The 24,432-nt window shown below is 40.5% G+C and overlaps 1 protein-coding gene across 2 annotated transcripts in view; it reads left to right on the top strand.

Annotated features, from left to right (window-relative positions):
* Positions 1 to 6,245: 6,245 nt before the first annotated feature.
* The window catches only part of LOC115224558 (kinesin-like protein KIF20A), a 34,333-nt gene continuing 16,146 nt past the window's right edge, over positions 6,246 to 24,432 (top strand). Inside the window, exons 1-9 of one of the 2 annotated variants that reach the window (XM_029795482.2) lie at positions 6,246 to 6,408; positions 11,349 to 11,544; positions 12,016 to 12,271; positions 14,227 to 14,414; positions 15,796 to 15,871; positions 18,205 to 18,408; positions 19,296 to 19,407; positions 21,203 to 21,274; positions 22,743 to 22,889. In XM_029795482.2, coding sequence (XP_029651342.1) covers positions 11,359 to 11,544; positions 12,016 to 12,271; positions 14,227 to 14,414; positions 15,796 to 15,871; positions 18,205 to 18,408; positions 19,296 to 19,407; positions 21,203 to 21,274; positions 22,743 to 22,889 — 1,241 coding nt within the window. In that variant the 5' untranslated portion in view covers positions 6,246 to 6,408; positions 11,349 to 11,358. Of the gene's footprint in view, positions 6,501 to 11,348; positions 11,545 to 12,015; positions 12,272 to 14,226; positions 14,415 to 15,795; positions 15,872 to 18,204; positions 18,409 to 19,295; positions 19,408 to 21,202; positions 21,275 to 22,742; positions 22,890 to 24,432 lie in introns of both variants that reach the window. The other variant, XM_036513328.1, reaches the window with a different exon arrangement.

The raw sequence follows: 24,432 nt of genomic DNA on the forward strand, positions 1-24,432 counted from the left end.
GCTCTTCATTTCATTACTCTTGCTGTATCTCACCTTCCAGATTTTAAACTATAATCAGTTCCTCTCTAGAACAACGACTTTCTGCAATTCTCCTGTATAAACATTGGCCACATCTTTTTCCATTAGGACTAGCAGATTTCCCCTCCTTCGGTCTATTCTTACTTCTTTACTGTCCGCAAGGGGCTACATACAGAGGGGACAAACAAGGACAGACAAATGCGACAGACACGTTAGCGCACCGAGCGAAATGCTTAGCGGTATTTCGTCTGTCATTACATTCTGAGTTCAAATTCCGCCGAGGTCAACTTTGCTTTTCATCCTTTCAGGGTCGATAAATAAAGTACCAGTTTCGCACTGGGGACGATATAATCGACTCAATCCCTTCGTCTGTCCTTGTTTGTCCCCTCTCTGTTTAGCCCTTTGTGAGCAGTAAAGAAATATATATATATCAACCCCAGTGCATAACTGGTACTTAATTTATCGACCCCGAAAGGATGAAAGGCAAAGTTGACCTCGGCGGAATTTGAACTCAGAACATCGCAGCAGACGAAATACCTATTTCTTTATTACCCACAAGGGGCTAAACACAGAGGGGACAAACAAGGACAGACATAGGTATTAAGTCAATTACATCGATCCCAATGCGTAACTGGTACTTAATTTATCGACCTCGAAATGATGAAAGGCAAAGTCGACCTCGGCGGAATTTGAACTCAGAATGTAACGGCAGACGAAATACCGCTAACAGTTCTGCCAGCTCACTACCTTCAGTCCATTCTTGGTAATCTGAAGTTCCTCCAAATCAAAAAGTCCAGTTCTAAACATGAGATTGTTGGAAACAGTCAAATCTCTACATCTTCATTGCTTACAAGGGGTGACTTTCTGAGCAACTGACTGAAGTGTTAATACCACTTTTGAACACACTCCTCCCTGCCGTTTCCATGGATGATGCCAACTCACTGTTTTACTTCAAGACAGAGATGGACCGAGAAGTGTGGTGGGTGGAATTCGTTGCTGTGACCCAGGTTGGAACATGGCCATACAAAAAAAAAAAATTAAAAATAAGACATCTCTTACACCAGTTTGGGAGGATTTTCCTAGGATCATTAGCACTGCTACCCAAGAATTTTGTGGTTACCTACACAAATCTTATGGAACATATTAATACTTTGCCTGTCCAAAGCATTTTCATACATTTGTCCTAAGCATCCGTATTTGTTTTCAGACTTTTTAGTTGACCCTTGTTTCATACATTCATACATTACAGGAGCACTCTGTCGGTTACGACGATGAGGGTCCCAGCTGATACGATCAACAGAACAGCTTGCTCGTGGAATTAACGTGCAAGTGGCTGAGCATTCCACAGACACGTGTACCCTTAACATAGTTCTCGAGGAGATTCAGCGTGACACAGAGTGTGACAAGGCTGGCCCTTTGAAATACCGGTACAACAGAAACAGGAAGAAAGAGTGAGAGAAAGTTGTGGTGAAAGAGTACAGCAGGGTTCACCACCACCCCCTGCAGGAGCCTTGTGAAGCTTTAGGTGTTTTCGCTCAATAAACACTCACAATGCCCGGTTTGGGAATCGAAACCGTGATCCTACGACCGCGAGTCCGCTGCCCTAACCACTGGGCCATTGCGCCTCCACTACATTCATACATAATATAAATCTTTCCTTTCATATGTCTCAAGTTACTCTGGTGATTGAAAAAGAACAGGGAACGTTTATCATATATCATACACGGACTTCAGGGTAGTATGTCTTGTGTATCACATGTAATACATGTGTAGTGGCTAGGGTCACCAATTGTAGCAGCTGGTATGATGTAACCCGACTACCAAATGTAGAACACTTGAAGGTTCTCATGTCAGAGTAACCAGTGAAGAACATGGAAGAATCAACATCAAGAAGGAAGAAATAATATATATCATCATCATCATCGTTTAACGTCCGTTCTCCATACTAGCATGGGTTGGACGGTTCGACCGGGGATCTGGGAAGCCAGAAGGCTGCACCAGGCTCCAGTCTGATCTGGCAGTGTTTCTACAGCTGGATGCCCTTCCTAACGCCAACCACTCCGTGAGTTTAGTGGGTGCTTTTTATGTGCCACCTGCACAGGTGCCAGGCGAGGCTGGCAATGGCCACGATCGGATTGGTGCATTTTACATGCCACCGGCACGGAAGCCAGTCGAGGTGGCACTGGCACCGGCCACGATTTGGATGGTGCTTTTTACGTGCCCTATTCATTTGCCTGACAAGTAGTTAGAGAGACAGCAGTTATTGTAGTGGCAGTGACAACAAGGTTGGCTTGCTGGTTGATAGTTGATAGTATGGAAGTTGCTGTCAGCCAATAGAGAGTGAAAGCATAAGGAATGTGCAGTGCTGACTGGAGAAGAAGAAAGGATAAAGGTAGCATTATCTTTCTTGCAGCCGAAATCTTCTATTCATATGTCTAGTGAAATACGAAGGGAAGTGTTGCTCCTTGGTCGTGGTTGATGCCAAAAAAGAGTGAGAAAGGAAATGCTCTCTGTTATATAGACTATGGTCAGTTATGTAGGTCAAACCTTAAACAAAGGACTGACTTTTCCTTCCCCAGCACTGGTCCTTGGAGGGTCAGGTGTTTCCTATCAATCATCTGGTATGGAGATGCAAATGAAGGATTTCTCGCTTGCTTTGTTAAGCAACAAGTGGGTGGATTTGGTTTCAAATTTCAGGCAGAGCCAAGCAAGGTCCCTGTGCATAGAAGAGACAAAGGATTAAGACAGCTGCCAAAGAAAAAAGAAAGAGTGAAACATGTTAGTTCTGTGATAGTTGCCAAGTGAAGAAAATGTTCATCTACAAGGGATTCATATTTATATTTGTCCCACAAGTGAAGTGGGTCAGAATAACAATGGAAACGAATGGGTTTATATCTGGGTTGAACTGGCTTTCAACTAAGATGTGGGTGAATTTGACAGACGACACATATAAGATCTGAGTATAATGGAAAGTGGCAGGAAGAAGGAATCAGTTTGAGGTTTCAATGCCTGATCGAAAATAATACAGTCTCTTTTTGCTACAGCCAAACACCCCCCACACACACACACACATGTTGTCATCATCATCATTATCATCATTATCAAGGCTAAGAATACCAGCAGACCATTTACTGATGGGGTGACTCAATACTGAATGTAGAGTTAAATTCACTGTTAAGTTTGGGCTTTACAATATGTTTGTGTGTGTGTATTATATTATAATGGAAGAGGTCAGTTTATGGGGTTTCCCTGGGTTTCTTGCTCATAAGTCCAGCAGTGTTTGGAATCTGACCAGGAAAAATCCAGCCTTTACATACTCTCTCAAAAACACCAATCTCAAGAAGTCTTCTAGTGGACATGATCTGGGTATTATTGTAAACAACAATCTGCATTGGACAAACCACATATCTAAAATTGTCAAAAAGGCTGATGGGGTGCTAGCATCACTCAGTAAGACCTTTGTCAGCCACTCTCCAGCTATCTCTTTAAAATTGTATACGACAATGGTGTGTCCACACTTGGAATTTGCATCACCAGCCTGGAACCCCTCTCTTGCTCAGCATATAAATCTCCTGGAAACTGTTCAGAAATGTGCAACAAAGTGAATACCCACAGTCAAACATCTACCATACTCTGAACGTCTTGCATTTCTGGGCATGGATACATTGAAGCTCAGACGTCTGGCAACTGACTTGATTGACACCCACAAGATTATCCACCATATTTCCAACAACAACCTTGGGTACCTTTTTGAATTCCATACGACAAACACTCACGGACATGCTTATAAAATCAAAAAACATCACAGCTCCCATGACTTTCAGAAACAATTTTTCATGCTCAGAATTGCAGAAGCATGGAATAAACCACCCGTATCAGTTGTTAGCTGTCGAGACACTACATCCTTCAAAACTTCCATGTGTCCTGAAATCCACAAACAGTACACTTGATGGTCATTTTTTTCTTTTTAGTTGTAGTGCACCTGAGCACTGTATACAACAATTTCCTTCATCATTATATATGTGTGTGTGTTGACTTTCTGTGCAACATTTTATGGCCGTTACTCAATGTAATGTCACACACCCACTTCTGTTCCCACTCAGTGGTACCCTACACAGTGTTCAATATCTGGTGCAAGACTGTCTCTCCTTTCTATCTATTTCTCTATCCTTCTCCTCTCCCCTCTATCTACCTGCTGCTTTTCTCTCGTTACTGCCTTCTATTTCTTCCTCTGTCCATCTCTGTCAACTACCTACTGTCTATCTTTATTCCCTTCTTTCTCCACACTCTCTCTTTCTTCCTACTTGCTCTTCCCTAACCTTCTCTACTCTCTTTTTTCACTTTTTTGGTACCAAAAGACAATCCAATTTTTTATCACTCATCGTTTTTCTACTTCACCAGTGCATAGGTAAGGCATCATTGTTTAATGTCCATTTTCCATGCTGGCATAGGTTGAACGGTTCGACTGGGGCCTGGGAAGCCAAGAGGCTGCACCAGGCTCCAGTCTGATCTGGCAGTGTTTCTACAGTTGGATGCCCTTCCTAACGCCAACCACTCTTACTGCTTATGTTAGCTCTGCTTGATACATTTCCAAAATTAAACATTTTAATATGCAAAATATACTTCACATTATTACATATACTATGCATTAATGCAAAAAATATTATGTTTATTGGCTATCTTCAAAATGATCACACCATCAATGGAAAATTTCAATGCCAACTTCCTAAGGCAGTTATGAAAGGCTATCAAGACCAAACACCCAGAAAAACTGATGAATGGGGTTTTGTTTCATTAGGACAATGCTTCAGCACACAAGTCCTTGGTTTCAACGGCTGCTGTGTGTGACTGGCTTTGAACTGGTTGATCACTTTCCCTATATTAGTGATTTGGTTCCTTCTGGTTATCATCTGTTTCCCAACATAGAAAAACACTCAGCTGAGCTCCAGTATCACTATGATGAGAACATCTTATCTGTTGTTGATGACCATTTTGATCAACAGAAAAGCTTCTTCACCAGTGCGATCCAAGCACTGCAACTACTTATGGAAGTGTGTGGACAGTAAGAGGAACTATGTTAGAAAATGAACTTCATTTGGTAACATTCCATTGAGAGTGTCTTGCTCAGATTATGAACGATTCAACCAACCCACATAATAATAAAAATTATTATTATACCTGCATTTGTTTTAATGCTAACATTGGAAAAAATCCACATTTTTCATTAAAAAAATTAGGACCTGGGTTTGCACCCCCTAAGCAAATTTTGTTGCTTGTGCCACCTCAGGGCTTGTGAATGGATTTGGTAGACAGAAACAAATAGCAGCCTATCGCGTTTGTGTGTGTGCACGCGCGCGAGTATTTCTCCCAACACTGCTTGACAATCAATGTTAGTTTTCTAAAGTCCCCGTAACCTATTTCTTTACTACCCACGAGGGGCTAAACACAGAGAGGACAAACAAACGGATTAAGTCGATTACATCGACCCCAGTGCGTAACTGGTACTTAATTTATCGGCCCCGAAAGGATGAAAGGCAAAGTCGACCTCGGCGGAATTTGAACTCACAACAACGGCAGACGAAATACCTATTTCTTTATTACCCACAAGGGGCTAAACACAGGACAGACATAGGTATTAAGTCGATTACATCGACCCCAGTGCGTAACTGGTACTTAATTTATCGACCCCGAAAGGATGAAAGGCAAAGTCGACCTCGGCGGAATTTGAACTCACAACAACGGCAGACGAAATACGCTTCTGCCAGCTTGCCGCGTAGGTCCCCGTAACATATCATTTTGGTAACAGAGGCTAAAAGAATAAGTATCGCTTAAAAATTAAGCGCTGGGGTTGATTTGTTACACTCAACAACTTCGAAGCAGTGTCCCTACCATCGCCATAATCTAATGATAGAAACAAATAAAGATAGAATATGACAGAATATACAACTAAGCCTCTCAGCTGGCTCGAAATAGCAGTCAAATCATCCTCAAATTACAATGCCTTAAAAAAGAACGGAAAACTGGGAGACAGAAACGAAATAGCTGTGGTTATAACGCATTCGGTGACATGAGAACGACCTAGGGCTAAAAAGACAACATAAACAACTATTAGTACACGCTCAACGTTCTAATCACGTGAGTATCTAATCCGGCGTTTTGATTGGCTGGTTTTTCTGATTGGTTCGATTTAAACGAAGCGCGGCTAAACTTTTATTTGGATTTCTGTTTATTTTTTCCTTGTTAAAAAAAAAAGATATTCGCTAACAAAGTTGTTTGTTTTTTTACATTAATTCACTATTTTTTCACTCGTTTTGGTTTTTTTTTCCCCCTACAAAACTCATCAATTCGTGATATTTCTTCATCAAACTGACACGTTAAAGTACTAATTAGGTGAGTAACTTCGGAAGTTTTCCTTCATATTTATTCCATTAGCACAAGTTTTAACGTCTAAACCAATTATATATATACAAGCATCTCGAAATGTAAGTAGCCTCTGTCATTTTTGAAAGAATTATTTCTAGAAATAAATGTCATTTAATGCATTTGAATACTTAATCTAGTATTTAGTAGACATTCCTTGTACTATTTTCAATGGCTTGACCCGTTTCATACCAGTTATTTAAGTAAATTTAGTTTGAAAAAGTTAACGGCTATCTCTTAACGTGAATGTAGAGCAAATGATTATATTTTCGGTGTATTCAAAGCACTTTCTTTTAAAACCTTAATTTAAGTATAGGTCCACTAGGTTCGATATTGTATATCCAAATATACAAGGCTGAAATGTATTATCCTATATAATGTATATTGCTAGTATTTTTTTTTTATTACTAATTATTATGGTTTTTATTATCAATTCTTACTTTGGTAGCACTTGAGTTGTTCGCATATATTCTACTCTTGCTTAGCGGTATTTCGTCTGTCGTTACGTTCTGAGTTCAAATTCCGCCGAGGTCAACTTTGCCTTTCATCCTTTTGGGGTCGATAAATAAAGTACCAGTTTCGCACTGGGGGGCGATATAATCGACTCAATCCCTTCGTCTGTCCTTGTTTGTCCCCTCTATGTTTAGCCCCTTGTGGGCAGTAAAGAAATATATATTCTACCCTCTCACGAAATACTTAATTTATATATATATATATTCATATACGTATATATATTTGGGTAAATTTACCTATATGTAATGCGAGCATGTTCTTAGTTATAAAAGATTGTGCGTGCGTGCATATATATATATATATATATTTATAACGGAGCAAGTGATTTGATCTGAGATCGTGTTCTGAAACGAAAACAATTGCAGCGTGGAAGGGTGTTTGTAAGCCATTTAAGAAACACACAAAAGCCATTCGATTCACTTCAACATTTAAGTTTAATTTGTCAAAATATTTTCGTCGCTTTAAGGACCGCGACCTGTTCACTGACAAAAATCCGTGCTGCATCTAAGCAGTATACATACATCTCCCACTGTATATCAACACTGATAAATCTTGGTAGTGTTTATATAAAACTGAAATTTACATTTCATGTGAAAATGGCGCAATTCATAGAACAAGACGAAGCACCTCCTTCACCCGACTTTTGGTTCCACTCACGCTAGTGTCAGTCCACATGCCATTTGTATTTTTCTTTATAGCTGATGTGTCAGCATTTAAATGAATGACTGTATTACAATGCAAATAACTTACAAATATTGTAACGGCGTGAAACCATTTATGTTTTAAAAAAATTAGATGTGATGAAATGTGACTAAGTGGAATGAAATTTGAAATTTACTGTTATTTTAAAATGAAAAGACGGTTTGACATGTTGACAAAAGAAAGGAAATATAAATAGGATATCTCTTTACTCTTTTACTCGTTTCAAGTCATTTGACTGCGGCCATGCTGGAGCACCGCCTTTTAATCGAGCAACTCGACCCTGGGAGTTATTCTTTTGTAAGCCCAGTACTTATGTTATCGGTCTCTTTTGCCGAACCGCTAAGTAACGGGGACATAAACACACCAGCATCGGTTGTGAAGCAATGCTAGGGGGACAAACACACGCACGCATATATATATATATATATATATATATATATATATATATATATATACACGACGGGCTCCTTTTCAGTTTCCGTCTACCAAATCCACTCACAAGGCTTTGGTCGGCCCGAGGCCATAGTAGAAGACACTTGCCCAAGGTGCCACGCAGTGGGACTGAACCCGGAACCATGTGATTAGTAAACAAGCTACTTACCACACAGCCACTCCTGCGCCTATCTCTATTATTTTTTAAAATCAGAATTTGTTTTGTTTTTTCGCGTAACATTGCAGCAATTAGTTAAGCAACTCGATCTTTTCCTTTTGAATGGCAGCATTTTCTCACGCCAAAAATAGTTTTATTTTGACACATTCTACCAGTATACGAAGTTTAAAAGTGTTTAGTTTACTAGAAATTGTGTTGAAAACTGCCGTTCAAAAGGAAAAGATCCAAGCAACTTTGTTTCCATTCAAATTCCGCCGATGTGGTCTATGCCTTTCACATTTCAAAAGTTGATGAATATAAAGTACAGGGCCTGGTTCTTCCCTAATCGACTGTAACTTTTCTTGTGCTTTGTTGGAAACCTGGTGCATTCCAATATAATAAAATTGAAAATTATGTAGGGCACAAAAAAAAAAAAAAAAAATTCGAGTATGTAGGAGTAGCTGTGTGATAAGTAGGTTGTTTACCAACCACATGGTTTCGGGTTCAGTCCCACTGCGTGGCACCTTGGGCAAGTGTCTTCTATTAGCCTCGGGCCGACCAAAGCCTTGTGAATGGATTTTGGTAGACGGAAAATGAAAAGAAGGCCGTCGTATGTGTCTGTGCTTGTCCCTCCAACATCGCATGATAACCGATGGTGGTGTGTTTACGTCCCCGTAATCTAGCAGTTCGGCAAAAGAGACCGATAGAATAAGTACTAGGCTTACAAAGAGTAATCTCTGAGGGGGGAGGGATTTGCTCGACTAAAGGCGGTGCTCCAGCATGGCCGCAGTCAAATGACTGAAACAAGTAAAAGAGTATAATACCAATCTGCAAAAGAAAGATCGGTAAATCAATGAGGAGTGAGGTGGAATTTTATCGTTTTTCTTAAACTTTTTTTTTCTTGGATTTATGTTACCTGTAATTTCGAGAAATAATATCAAATATATGAAGCAAACTGAAAATAGCATTTTGTTTTTTGTTTTTTCTCAAAAGAAAGTCAAAAATTTACAGAAAGGCCCAAGGCAAAAATCCCCTCATCTTCACACACACACACACAAGAGTGGGTGCTGAAAAGTTCCTGGCTTTAACCCTTTTAGTGTTCTGATTATTCTATCAAACATAATGCCTATTGATTCCCATTGATTTGAATTAATCATGCATTATCTCATATCTTCAAGATCTTGATGGTGTAATTACTTAATGTAGAATAAATAACATTGTAGGGTAGGTGTGAGAGCCTGGATCTGGTCAGTTTGAACATAAAACAGATTAGCTATTATGGCCGGTTTAAATACTAAAGGATTAAGGGCATTGCGAAGGGCTGTTGCAATAAGTGTGTGAATCTGAGGGGAATATGTTGAGTAAAATCATAATTAACTGATCCTCCTGTGGAGCATCATTGTGGTTGTTTGAACTTCGAATCATCATTGTTTAACGTTCGCTTTCCATGCTAGCATGGGTTGGACGATTTGACTGAGTACTGGTGAATCAGATGGCTGCACCAGGCTCCAATCTGATCTGGCAGAGTCTCTACAGCTGGATGCCCTTCCTAACGCTAACCACTCCGAGAGTGTAGTGGGTGCTTTTATGTGCCACCTGCACAGGAGTCAGTCCAGCGGCACTGGCAACGACCTATGATGGGCTTCTTTAAGTTTCTGTCTACCAGATCCACTCACAGGGCTTTGGTTGGCCCGAGGCTATAATAGAAGACACTTGCCTAAGGTGTCATGCAGTGGGACTGAACCTGGAACCATGTGGTTCGTAAGCAAGCTACTTACCACACAGCCCCTCCTACTTCTATAGATTCCAGAATTAGTTGAATACTGGACAAAATTTCTTCACATTTTCGGTTCAGATCATAAGCGTGACATATCTCCTACCCCACTTCCTTCATACTTACCCTATTACTGATTTAGCTTGTTTACCAACCACATGGTTCAGTCCCACTGCGTGGCACCTTGGGCAAGTGTCTTCTACTATAGCCTCAGGCCGACCAAAGCCTTGTGAGTGGATTTGGTAGACGGAAACTGAAAGAAGCCCGTTGTATATATATATATATGTATGTGCGTGTATGTTTGTGTGTCTGTGTTTGTTCCCCTAGCATTGCTTGACAACCGGTGCTGTATGTCCCCGTCACTTAGCGGTTCGGCAAAAGAGACCGATAGAATAAGTACTGGGCTTACAAAGAATAAGCCCCGGGGTCGAGTTGCTCGAGTAAAGGCGGTGCTCCAGCATGGCCGTAGTCAAAATGACTGAAACAAGTAAAAAGAAAAAGATTCCGGGTCTCCAAGGGTCCTAAGTCTATTGTATTGATCCCAGTCTTGACTAGATGAAAACTGACTAGCCCATGATCATTTAATGTCTGTCTTCCATGCTGGCATGTGTTAGATGGTTTCACAGGCGCTGGCAAGCTAGAGAGCTGCACCAGGCTCCACTTGTCTGTTTTGGCAAGGTTTCTATGGCTGGATGCCCTTCTCTGGTGCCAACCACCTTGCAGAGTCTACTGGGTGCTTCTTATGTGACACTGGCACAGATTTGTATATATGGATCTGTATGTTTGTGTGTGGTTGTCATTCATTTCCAAGTGTTCTGGCCTTGGGGAAATATTACCTTGCTTGGAAGCGGGTAAGGGTTGGCGACAGGAAGGGCTCCCAGCTGTAGAAAATTGGCCTCAATAAGCTTGGTTCACCTGATGCAAGCATGGAAAAGTGTATATTAAAATGATCGTGGTAGCAGTTACCCCACCATCACATTACTCAACGTACACACTCTTGGGTTGTAATATACAATTATAAAATGTCCCCAAGGACAAAAGTTACCAACCTCCACCTCTACCCCTTGTGACATTTTTCTGCAGCTTGTCCATTTCCTCTCATACACTGACTTTTTATTCATTTGAATAACAATCAGGAGTCTATGAAACCTCCCACACCTGAGGGCAGTGCTCCAGCATGGCCACAGTCAAATGACTGAAACAATTAAGAGCTGGAAGGACATCTGGCTATAGAAAATCTTCAACAACTCTCATCTGACCCACACTAGCATGGGAGTACTGAAAATTTTTTTAAATGTTCTCTTTTTTTTTTTTTTTTTTTTTTTTTTTCAGAATTTTCATTATGACGAGTAGAGAAACAATTTTGTCATCGGGGGATGCGGAAGATGAGGACAAGGACAAGGTAGATGGTCTGCGTAAAAACTTACTCGATGAATTTTACAGCGAAACTAATGACAACTTTGAAAAGCTAAAGGTCTATTTGAGAGTTCGACCATTCACACCTGAGGAACAACAGAACAAATATCGGGTGAGATTGAGATAAAGGCTGATGTGTGTGGGTGGTCTTTAAAGTTGGAAATCCATGTGTATATATATATATGTGTGTGTGTGTACATATACATACACAGATACAAATGCACATATATGTATGTGTATTTGTGTGTGTGTATATATATATGGCTGTGTGGTAAGTAGCTTGCTTACCAGCCACATGGTTCTGGGTTCAGTCCCACTGCGTGGCATCTTTGGCAAGTGTCTTCTACTATAGCCCTTTCTGATACCAACTGCTTTGCATACATGTGTGTGTGTGTTGCATGATGTCTAGTCACGGGGGGAAAATATTCCCTTGTTTTGAAGTGAGGGTTATTGATAGAAGGGCAGTCGGTCATAGAAAATCAGCCTCAACAAAACTCCTTCTGACCCATTCAAGCACGGGAAAGTGGATGTTAAACTGCTGATGATGCCTTCTTTTCATTAAACTTTTTCTTACATCTTCTAGAGCTGTCTGACAATCTGTGGCAAGACGGTCACAGCTTGGGCCCCAAAGGATTCCAACACGTACAAAAGCAACACTTACACTACCAACAAGAATGTTCAGACATTCAAGTTCTCAAGAATTTTCGATGAACAGACATCACAGAGCGACTTTTACAGCGAAACCTGTCAGGGACTCGTGAAGAACTTCCTCAATGGACAGAACTGCCTCATGTTTGCTTATGGAGTAACCAACTCGGGCAAGACATACACAATACAAGGTATTCAATCTTTTATCTTTTACTTGTTTCACTCATAATGCTGGGGCGCCACCTTAAAGTTGTTAGTTGAATGAATGGCCCTGGTACTTTGTTGGTTTCTTTTCAGTTTCTGTCTACCTTAATCCACTCACAAGGCTCTGGTTGGTCCAATGTGCCACAGAGAGGGGCTTAACCTGTAGCCGTGTTGGCAAGCAAGCTTCTTATTTCTTTATTGCTCACAAGGGGCTAAACATAGAGGGGACAAACAAGGACAGACAAAGGGATTAAATCAATTACATCAACCCCCAGTGCGTAACTGGTACTTAATTTATCAACCCTGAAAGGCAAAGTCAACCTCGGCGGAATTTGAACTCAGAACATAGATGAAAAACTGCTAAGCATTTCGCCTGGCGTGCTAACGTTTCTGCCAACTCATCACCTTATGTGGTAAGAAGCAAGCTTCTTACCACACAGCTGTGCCTATGAAATATGTAATAATTTATTACCCATATCATATATACAATACATGAAAAAGGGTAAAGATTCCCTTTGGTCTTGAATGACCCAAGGGACTGCACATTAGAAAGTTTCCCTCCCAGGCTCAAGTCTGGACAAGGTTGTTTATGGAAGACCAGTAGTTGCCCATGCATGCCAGCCTCTCCTCAATGTTATCTCAGGGAAAGACAAAGGCCAATACATCTTGGCACCAGTGACATCGCAACTCATTTCTACAGCTGATTAAGCTGGAGCAATGTGAAAATAAAGTGTCTTGCTCAAGAACGCAGCACACAGCCTGGTCTGGGAATCGAACTCACTGCCTCGTGTTTGTGAGCCAAACACTCGAACCGCTTAGCCATATAATGCAAAAGCATCCTGTGGTCTGCAATAGTCAGTAAAATAGAAATAAAATTTTTTTCATTTCTTCCCTCTGTGTGGTATGATACTAGATGATTCATGGTCAGGCACTGGTCTATGGCCCAGTGGTTGGGGATCTCCACTCTTTAGCCAAAACTTGAAAACAACATTCAGTTAAAGGCCAGCAATTTTGGGGGTGGGGTGGGGGGGTAAGTCAATTATATCAACCCCAGCGTTTCATTGTTACTCATTTTATTAATTCCGATAGGATGAAAGGCAAAGTCAACCTCACCGGAATTTGACTCAGAACGTAAAAGACACATAGAATGCCCACTAAGCACTTTTTCTCTTGTGCTGATGGTTCTTATTTCTTTACTGCCCACAAGGGGCTACATACAGAGGGGACAAACAATGACCCCAGTACTCAACTGGTACTTATTTCATCGACTTCGAAAGGATGAAAGGCAAAGTCGACCTCGATGGAATTTGAACTCCGAACATAACAGCAGATGAAATACTGTTAAGCATTTTGCCTGGCGTGCTAATGGTTCTGCCAGCTCGCCGCTTTATGTGTGCTGAGGATTCTGCCAGCTTCTTGCTCTTAACTGAATATTAAATGGTTTAATATTTTGGAAGTGTTTGAAAATAATCGTTTTCTTATTTTTTTGTACAAATTTATTATCATTTCATTCGGTCCACTCAGCTGGCAAAAATGAGTAGTACCAGTAATTCAAAGGGCCAGCCTTGTGTCACGCTGAATCTCCCTGAGAACTACGTTAAGGATTATTTATATAGGACAGATAAGTATTGCCACCTTATTGTTACTACAACATTTCAGCTGGTGTACTCTGCAGCCTTCATCAGGTGTCTTGGTGGAATTTTGAACCCAACCCTTTATTTGACTAATGGGGTACTCTGTAGAGCAGTATTACATTAAGGGTAAACGTACATGTCTGTGGAGTACTCAACCACTTGTGCCTTAATTTCACAAGCAGGCGGTTCCGTTGATCGGATCAACTGAAGCCCTTGTCAACATAACCAGCAGAGTGCCGGCTGTTGTTATACCATTTCGTCGTTTATTCTCTCAGCGAAAATATCATATTCTTTGTTTGCTGTTTCAGGTACACCGAAAGAACCAGGTATATTACCTCGTACGCTTGAGACAATATTCAGCCACATCTCCGGTAAACTGTGGCACGGTCTCGACCTAAAACCAAAAATGTATTTAGACGTCATAAAACTATCGCCCACCTTTGAAGCCGATGAAAAACAAAGAAAAGAAGAACTTTTGCGGTTAGCTTCTTTTGATGTGAGTTGTTTACTGTATTACTTTCTGAATTTTCCATCTTTCATCGTTTAACCCTTTTGTTACTAACCCGGCCGAAACCGGCTCTGGCTCTGTGGTAAAATGTTTTGTTTTCAAAAGTTTTGAATTAAAATATTCCACCAAACCTTAGTCACAATTTATGTTCCTAACACTAGCCTAATGATAACTAAGTTATTTTACTAAATTCTTTGTTACATGTAAAATAATTGAAAGAAACACAGAGCATCTCCAAATAAATACAGTAACGAAAGGGTTAATTTAAAATATCTTGGTGTGGTCAAGTGGTCAGTAAGTGAAATATGTATTTTATCCCGTTTTCATCTAACTGCAGTTCTTTTGTACCATGCTGGGATATAAAGGCACTTGAAATGAGAGGTGTCAAATATCTTGACTTTGTAGTGATATTACTACTAATGCAGTAATATTAAATCCATTTGTTCACATGAATCTTACATATGCAGTAAGGTCTCGATATATGAGTTAATTTGTTCCCGGAGACTGCTCGTAACGCAAAAACTTGTAAAGCAGAGCAATGATTTCCCATAATAGCAATGTTATAAATTGCATCTTGTTCTCAGAAAAATATTTTACCTATAAAATTTACAATACTCGTAAATAAATGGCAATAAAACAACAGTGGAATGTAAAGAATATTTTATGTAAAGTAAAAATGTGAAGATCATATATAATAAAAAGAAAAATATAATCGTTTTCTGAATCACTTTCACTCACACTTGGACATGCACTCATCACTTGTAGACGCAATCGCCAATTCACAAGCACTTGTAGACAGACCTGATTTCTTTTTAAAAAACAAGTTTAGAGTTTGCTTTTTTTTTTATTTTTATTCTTTTCCCCCTACTCTCAGAACCTGTATTGTTACATGTTGCAACGTTGCTGCATACACAAAATTTCGTTTTTGGATTTGGTTTGCTAGATTCTTTATGTCAGTTTGTGTGTTGAAGCATATTCTGTTGTGTGTGGGGAGAGTCATTTTCTTTTTGTGCCTTATAATTTAACACACTCACCGGTAAAATTTCCGCTTTTTTTCTTATTTTTATTTTCGTTGCGTCTTGCAGCCTTTTCAATAGTCTTGACTCTCTAAAAATAAAATTTGTAAATCCGGTACTTGAATAAAGCCAGTACTTGAAAAGTGAGGTTTTACTGTATTTTACAACCTGTATTCATCTGATTTCTTTTGTACCTTGCCAGGATATAAAGACACTTTCAAGTGAAAAGTGTCAAATACCTTGACAAAATCATATGTTAATGCAGTGGTATGCTTAAATCATTTATATGAGTATAACATATATTTCTATTTGTACATTACATATATTTATACATACATTTTTTTATATTGCAGGAATCTGATAACCAGAGCACTTTTGCAGACAGTGGTCGTGAGTCATGTACCTTAGATGCCCAAGAGACCACCCACGGTGAGGATGTGGCAATAGCCAAAGAGAGGGTGGTGGTGGGGGGCATGCATTCATCATCATCATCATCATCATTTAGTGTCCGCATTCCATGCTAGCATGGGTTAGACGGTTCAACTGGGGTCTGTGAAGCCAGAAAGCTGCATCAGGCCCAGTCTGATCTGGCAGTGTTTCTACGGCTGGATGCCCTTCCTAACGGATGGTGCTTTTTACGTGCCACCGGCACCTCATTATGAAAAGTAAATGGAGGGGTGTCTGTTGTTGTAGAACTATCGGACGGATTACTAAGCCAGGGAGCTAAAACCTCTTCACATCTTCGACTGAGGACATGGGCCTCTCATTACTCATTTACTTGTTTCAGTCATTTGACTGTGGCCATGCTGGGGCACCACCTTTAGTCAAGCAAATCGACCCCAGGACTTATTCTTTGTAAGCCTAGTACTTATTCTATCGGTCTCTTTTGCCGAACCGCTAAGTAACGGTGACGTAAACACACTAGCATCGGTTGTCAAGCGATGTTGGGGGATAAACACAACACACAAACATACACACATATACATATATGCGACAAGCTTCTTTCAGTTTCCGTCTACCAAATCTACTCACAAGGTTTTGGTCGGCCCGAGGCTATAGTAGAAGACACTTGCCCAAGGTGCCACGCAGTGGGACTGAACCCGGAACCATGTGGTTCATAAGCAGTCTACTTACCACACAGACACTCCTACGCCTTCACTCCTGGCCCTTCACTATTTAATGTTTTTGCCTTTTAATTGATGACTGATTAATTACCATATATGTTTGTAATTAACCCTTTAGCATTCAGATTACTCTGTCAAATATAATGCTTATTTAAAAAGTTTTTTAAAAAAATTTATCTAGTTTCAGCTCACGAGCTGTGGCCATGCTGGGGCACCGCCTTTGTTCACATTGTTTTGAAATAACCATGCATTCTTTCATGGTTTTGAGATTTCAGTTTTGCAATTGTATATTTTTGGAATGACAGTGTAGAATAGGTGAGATAGGCCAGATCCAGTCAAAACAAAATTTTAGCCAGATATGGCCTGGTTAAATTGCAGGACTTTATCAAAAAACTGCATGTGACTTATTGCTGTGCGTTAGAAATTTGCAGCTTGCACTAATGCACAATCATGTGCACATCAGTGCCGGGCCGTTGCCAGTGCCGCCTTAGCTGGCTTCCGTGCCGGTGGCACGTTAAAAGCTCCAACTGATCGTGGCCGATGCTGGACCCCCTGGCACCTGTGCAGGTGGCACGTAAAAAGCACCCACTACACTCGCGGAATGGTTGGCGTTAGGAAGGGCATCCAGCTGTAGAAACTCTGCCAGATCAGACTGGAGCCTGGTGCAGCCCCTGGCTTCCCAGACCCCGGTCAAACCGTCCAACCCGTGCTAGCGCGGAAAATGGACGGTAAACGATGATGATGATGATATGGTTATTTCAGTCAAGTGATTGAAACAAGTAACAGAATGACCCTTCCAAATGCTAACCACTTTACAGTGTGAACTGGTTGCTTTTTGCTTGGCACCAGCTCTGGTAGGGTCACCGAGTAACTTGCAAGACAAGGAATTTTGAGTGGGGCAGGGGAATTTGTGTCAGAGGATGAAAAGTTAGAATATGACAGAGAGGCAGAAACAGGGGTCTTGACATAGAGGAGGTGCATGGTACCGAGTAAGATAGGCACAAGAAGTTTCTATGTCCTGAATTCACTTTCACAGCTTTTGAGAACCTAGAAGTATAGCAGACAGTATTTGCTCGAGGTGCCATGCAGGAGGAAAGAACCTGTGAATCGTGTAGTTGTGAAATGAACTTAACCCTTTCGTTACCAACCCGGCTGAAACCAGCTCTGGCTCTTTAGTACAAATGTCTGGTTTTCACAAGTTCTGAATTAAAATCTTCCACCGAACCTGAGTCACAATTTACGTCCCTAACTCTAGCTTGACCCTTTAGTGTTGAGATTACTCTGTTAAATGTAATACTTTTTCACTCAAATTGTTTTGAATATTGTAGGTTAGGTGTGAGAGGCTAGATATTGCCAGTTTGAATATAAAACATTTAGAATATTTGGGCCGGATATGGCCGGTTTAAACACTTAAGCGTTAATGATTACGATATTATTTTACTTAATTCTTTGTTATATTTAAAATAATTGGAAGAAACACTGAGCATCTCAAAATAAATTCAGTAAGGAAAGGGTTAAAACGGTCGTGTGATCCTTAGGAGCTTCCATAGAATTTACCAACATTTTCATAATTTACGAATTTAAAATAATATCAATTGTTAAGACATACCTCAAACATGAATTTGTTTTTCTCCTCAGATTCTGATGTTAATGAAGAAGACTTGCTGCGTTCCACCCATCTGGATGACTCTGCGTTCTCGGGCCAAATAAAGTATTCGGTATGGATCAGTTTTGCTGAGGTATACAATGAGAATGTGTTTGATCTTCTGGTTACTCCTCTCCATAAGAAGCGGAATCCCTTGAAGTTGGGTCAGGACAAAAACAGTAACCATTACATTCGTGGTGAGTAATATTTCTTTTGACTTTTGTATGGTAACAATTGAGTTGGATGGATGCACATCAATGGTTTCGTTAACATCCTCATCACCATCGTCATCTAATGTCCAATTCTTGCATAAATCGGATGGAATTTGACAGATTTTCTTGGGCCAGATGCCTTTCCTGTCTCTGACCCACACCTATTTCTAAGTAAAGTTTAACCATGGCCAGACATGTTTTCACGGCAGATTTGTATTTAAGGGTCACTGGTAGTAATGACATGTCACTCATTTACAACTATCATGCGTTAGGAAAGGCATCCGACTGTAGAGGCCAAATAAGACTGGAACCTGGTGCAGCTCTCCAGCTTACCAGTTCCAGTCAAACCGTCCAACCCATGCCAGCATGGAAAAAGCACATTAAATGATAATGATGGTACAATATCAAGAAAAGGTCACATAAAACACACACTGCATAAAACAGGTTTCTTTGATTTTCTGTCTACCAAACCTGCTGACAAGGCTTTGGTTGGCCTAGGGCTATAATTAAAGACCCTTGTTCAGTATGCCATACATATACGTATAATGTGTGCTTTTTTTTTTCTATATTTTCATTCACATACAGGCGTGGCTGTGTGGTAAGAAGCTTGCTTTCTACCCACATGGTTCCGGGTTCAGTTTCACTGCATGACAGGTGTCTGCTACTATAACCTCAAGCCTTGTGAGTGGATTTGGTAGACAGAAACTGAAAGAAGCTGGTTGTATATTTGCATGTATATATGTGTGTGTGTTAAGAGCTTAACGTCCATTCTCACTTGACATCTTTTCTGTCTTAAAATCCCAATCCCTGATTGTTATCATTCACTGATTGCTTTTTGATACGCTTGTTTTCATTTCTTACACATGTGACAGGTTTGACAGAAGTAAATGTTTCATCCATTGAAGAGGCCCAGAAAGTGTTGATTCTTGGCCAGAAAAATCTCCACAAAGCTGCCACAAAACTCAATCACAATTCCTCTCGAAGGTAAGGCTACATCGTTGGTTTATTCCAGTGGTTTTCAACCAGGGTTCCGCCAGTACAGTCCAGGTGTTCCGCAAGAAGTTACAAAACTGCTAAAATCGGCAGTAATTTTCAAGTCTCCTGTGCAGATATGTATGCATAAGACTATTAAATTATTGCACAGGGGTTCCTCGAGCCAATGGAATGTTTCCTTGGGGTTCCGCTCCAGCAAAAAGTTTGAAAAGCACTGGTTTATTCTTTTGTGGGCCCATGGTTCTTGCTATCATCAAATCTCATCTGTTTCCAAGTGGAGTAATAATATTCCTCCCAGTCCCTCACACAAGCATGGACTTGTCTAGACAAGTGAAATGCAAACTGGACACTGACCCACACACACGACAGAAAAGCAAGATATGGATGCAATATTCTTTTATTCTTGTTTCAGTCATTTGATTGCGGTCATGATGGCGCACCTCCTTTAGTTGAGCAAATTGACTCCAGGACTTATTCTTTGTCAGCCTTTTACTTATTCTATCAGTCTCTTTTGCTGAACTGCTAATGTTATGGGGACGTGAACACACCAACGCTGGTTGTCAAGTGGTGATGGACACACTGAGATATATATATATCATCATCATCATTTAGCGTCCGTTTTCCATGCTAGCATGGGTTGGACGGTTCAACTGGGGTCTGTGAAGCTGGAAGGCTTCATCAGGCCCAGTCAGATCTGGCAGTATATATATATATATATATATCTGATGGGCTTCTCTCAGTTTCCTTCTACCAAATCCACTCATGAGGTTTTGGTTGGCCTGAGGCTATAGAAGTCTCCTGCCCAAGTTGCCACACAGTGGGACTGAACCCGGAACCATGTGGTTGGGGAAGAAGCTTCTTACCACATAGTTGCACTTGAGTGTGTTTGTATATATTCAAACATAGACAACAGGCTTCTTTCAGTTTTCCATGTACCAGTTGTACTCAAGTCTTTTGCTGGCCTGAAGCTATAGTAAGAGACACTTGTCCAAGGTGCCACACACTGGGACTGAACCCAAAACCATGTGGTTGGGAAGCAAACTGCTAAACCACACAGACTTCATAATGTAAAATACGTATGAAAAATGCATTCAGATCTACTTGGCACTTTGTGGCATTTTGTCCACACGGTGGGAACCCAAGAAGAGGTTCAGGGATCATCTTAAGCTTGCCCTCAACTCCTGCAACATTCAACCAGCACAACATGAATACTTTGCTCAGAACTGGTAAACCTGGCGCTCCTTCTGCGACGAAAGAGCTGCACGCTTTGAACTAATCCGACATGAGAAATTTCAGGAAAAGAGACATGAACATCATCTCTGACACACCATCAGCATAATGGGCAACTTCTCTTGTCATCTGTGTTCAGGGACATGCCATTCCAGGATCGGACTGTTTTCACATCTATCAACTCCCAAAATGTTGGGTGAGACTCCTAGAGTACAACATTGACAGACAGCTATAAGCAGTAAGGTAAAGGCTCTCAAAGAGAGGGTCAAATATGGCTCCTAGTTTGAGATTTTCTTCGTAATTATAAGGTTGTCCCAAAAGTTCGTAGAAAGTCTTGGAAAATAATGGTCTTTATTTTTAGGAATAATTTTTGTTGTTTTTGTTAGTACTTGGCGAGTAAAAATTCAATTTTCGCAAGTGTTTATGAACTTTTGGGACAACCTAATATAAGTTGTCACAATACGAGATTTTTTTTTTGTCACATTATATGTATGTCATATGTCATAATATTAGGTTGTTATAATATTAAACTTGCTTCTTCTCATTCTTGTTGCAGCCATTGTATATTTAATATCAAACTTGTACAAGTTGTTAACAGAAAGAACCCAAGTGTGGCTAAAGTGAGCATGTAAGTACTCCTCGACGTTTGTTACAAATATTCCCCCTCTCTTTGTGTCTGTATGTGTTGTTATTTGTTCCCTCTCGAGTGATGCCTAGCTCATAAGGGCTGGTTTCATTGGCCTATAGGTTCCTCAGCTGGTGGGCTGCTAGATGCAGGAGGAAAGAGTGAGAGAAAGTTGTAGCGAAAGAGTCAGTAGAAATTTGCCATTACCTTCTGCCGGAGCCACGTGGATCTTCGGTATTTTGATCATAAACACACACATTGCCCAGTCTGAGATTTGAACCTGCGATCCTGCACTGCAGGTCTGTTGCTCTAACCACTAGGCCATGTCCCTATGTACATTATTATTATTATTGTGTGAGCGAGTTGTTAAAGCATTAGATAAAACCTTGTCATTTCTAGTTATTTCCTGTTTGCACTGTACTCAAATTTCATTGTGTTTAAGTTTTGCTTTTCATTTTTTGGGGGTTGATGAAATAAAAGACCAGTTGAGCACAAGGGTTGATGAAATAAGCTAGTCCCTCTCCCCACAAATTTCAGGTCTTCTACCATTGAAACCATTATTATTATTATTAAGGCAGTGAGCTGGCAGAATTGTTAGCATGCTGGGCAAAATGCTTCACGGCATTTCGTCTGTCCTTACACCCCAAGTTCAAATTCCGCTGAGGTCGATTTTACCTTTCATCTTTTCAGGGCTGATAAATTAAGTACCAGTGGAGTACTGAGGTTAATGTAATCAACTTTCCCTCTCCACTCAAATTCCAGGCCTTACTGCCCCCGAGTAAATTCTTCATTATTTTCAAAATTTAATTTAATTAAAGGCAGTGCATTTCCATTCGAAATATGGTAACGAAAAGGTTAAAGTAGGAGTTCAAGCAGGTGCATGTATGAAAGTGCTGTTAGATAGAACCCTTTACAACGATGTGATTTGTGGCTTCACTGCTGTTTCTAGCACTTCATTTGGCTGTGTAGAGGCTCCTTTATTTGGTTGTTAGAGGGAGGGCAGGCTTTGCTTTTTGGTTTAAGGTGTTGAACTGGCAGAATTGTTGGCACATCACACAAAAATGCTTAGTGGCATTTTATCCATCTTTCAAATTCTTCCAATGTCGACTTTGCCTTTCATCCTTCATAAATTAAGTACCAGTTGTGCACTTGGGTTGATGTAATCGACTTAACCCTTTAGCATTCAGATTACTGTCAAATGTAAAGCCTGTTTAATCACATTGTTTTAAATTAATTGTACAGCATCTTGTAACTCTGAGATTTTGATGATGTCCCTGTTTATTTTTAGAATGACTTTGTAGAGTAGGTGTGAGAGGTCAGAGCTGGCTGGTTTGAGCATATAACAAGAAGACAATTTTGGCCTGATATGGCCGGTTTAAACACTAAAGGGTTAAACTCTTCCTCTGAAATTGCTGGCCTTGCGCCAAAATTTGAATCTAATGGTTATTTGTTTTTGTATTTTTCTTTCTAGGTTGTCTCTCTGTGACTTGGCAGGTAGTGAGCGTACGTGTAAGACCAATTCCACAGGTGATCGTCTGAAAGAGGCTGGCAACATCAACACTTCACTGCTGACACTTGGCCGGTGCATTGAGACAATGAGAAGTAATCAGTTAAGAAAGTGAGTTTACTGATGTGGTTTCATTGAGGCAGGTTTTATACGGTTGGATGCCTTTCCTGTCCCCAACCCTCATTTGCTGCCAAACAAGATAAAGTTTCCCCATAACTTGACATTTGAAGGAAAATAGTGTTGAAAAATATAAATCCGACATACTCTGTTACTTGTTTCATTCATTTGACTGCGGCCATGCTGGAGCACCGCCTTTAATCGAGCAACTCGACCCCGGGACTTATTCTTTTGTAAGCCCAGTACTGATTCTATCGGTCTCTTTTGCCGAACCGCTAAGTAACGGGGACACAGCAGCATCGGTTGTCGAGCAATGCTAGGGGACAAACACACACACGCATATGCATATATATATATATATATATACACACATATATACGACGGGCTTCTTTCAGTTTCCCTCTACCAAATCCACTCACAAGGCTTTGGTCGGCCGGAGGCTATAGTAGAAAACACTTGCCCAAGGTGCCACGCAGTGGGACTGAGCCCGGAACCATGTGGTTGGTAGACAAGCTACTTACCACACAGCCACTCCTGCGCCTGATCAACTTAGGATCTGTCAGTCAGAACAGAACTCATAAGTGGAGGAGGAGGTGTATTTTATGCTCTTTCAAAGGTTGTCTGTGCAATGGCTGTTGTCAACCGACTGAACGGCTGTGTGTTATTTAATGGATCTTTATCGGCTTCTATGATGAGTGTTTAGTCTGATCAACTGAACTCCTTGCCTTTAATTAGCATGTAATTGGCTGAGTACTCTACAGTAATTTTCATGTACAATTGCCATGATATAAGGTTTGTGTGGGCGGGCAGGCCTAGATGTGAACTGTATGGAAGTTTATCCATCTGACAAGCTTCCTTACAGTTTCCATCTTATTTTCACTCACATGGCTTGAGTCAACCTGAAGCTATGATAGATCCCTTTTGACCAAAATGTGCAGTGGGATCGACCCGAGACCATGTGAATGTGAAGCACACTTAGCCATTTGGCCATGCTTATTGTACCTTGATGGTATTTAGTTTTGGCCCCATTGCTGTCTGTGACCCTCATCATTATTTAATGTCCCATGCTGGCATGGGTTGGTTGGATCAACAGTGAGCTCCAGTGTCTGTTTTGGCAAGGATTCTACAGTGGAGGCCCCTCCTAACACCAACCAATTTACAGAGTGGACTTATGCTGTTTCTTTGTTTTTTCATGGCATCGGAACTGTGTGACTTGCAAGCCTAAAGACTTTGATGGCCCCTATTACTGATGAAGAGTAGAAAAGAGAAGGAATGTGATAATTCTGGCTGGAGTGATGAGGGACGGTATTTTGGATCTTTACCTTTTGACCTACAGATATAAAAAAAAATAATTTTTTGTAACTAAACACTTTCAAACTCCGGACACTGGTAGAATGTGTCATATAAAACATCTTTTACTCTTAGCATTGATTGGTTGAAAGTACCGAAATACGACAACTTTAACGTGAAATAACTTCGTAAATATAACTTTTTCTCAAAAACACTAAGAGTAAAAGATATTTTATATGACACATTC

The sequence above is a fragment of the Octopus sinensis genome, linkage group LG25 (assembly GCF_006345805.1).
Source record: "Octopus sinensis linkage group LG25, ASM634580v1, whole genome shotgun sequence".
Taxonomy (NCBI): domain Eukaryota; kingdom Metazoa; phylum Mollusca; class Cephalopoda; order Octopoda; family Octopodidae; genus Octopus; species Octopus sinensis.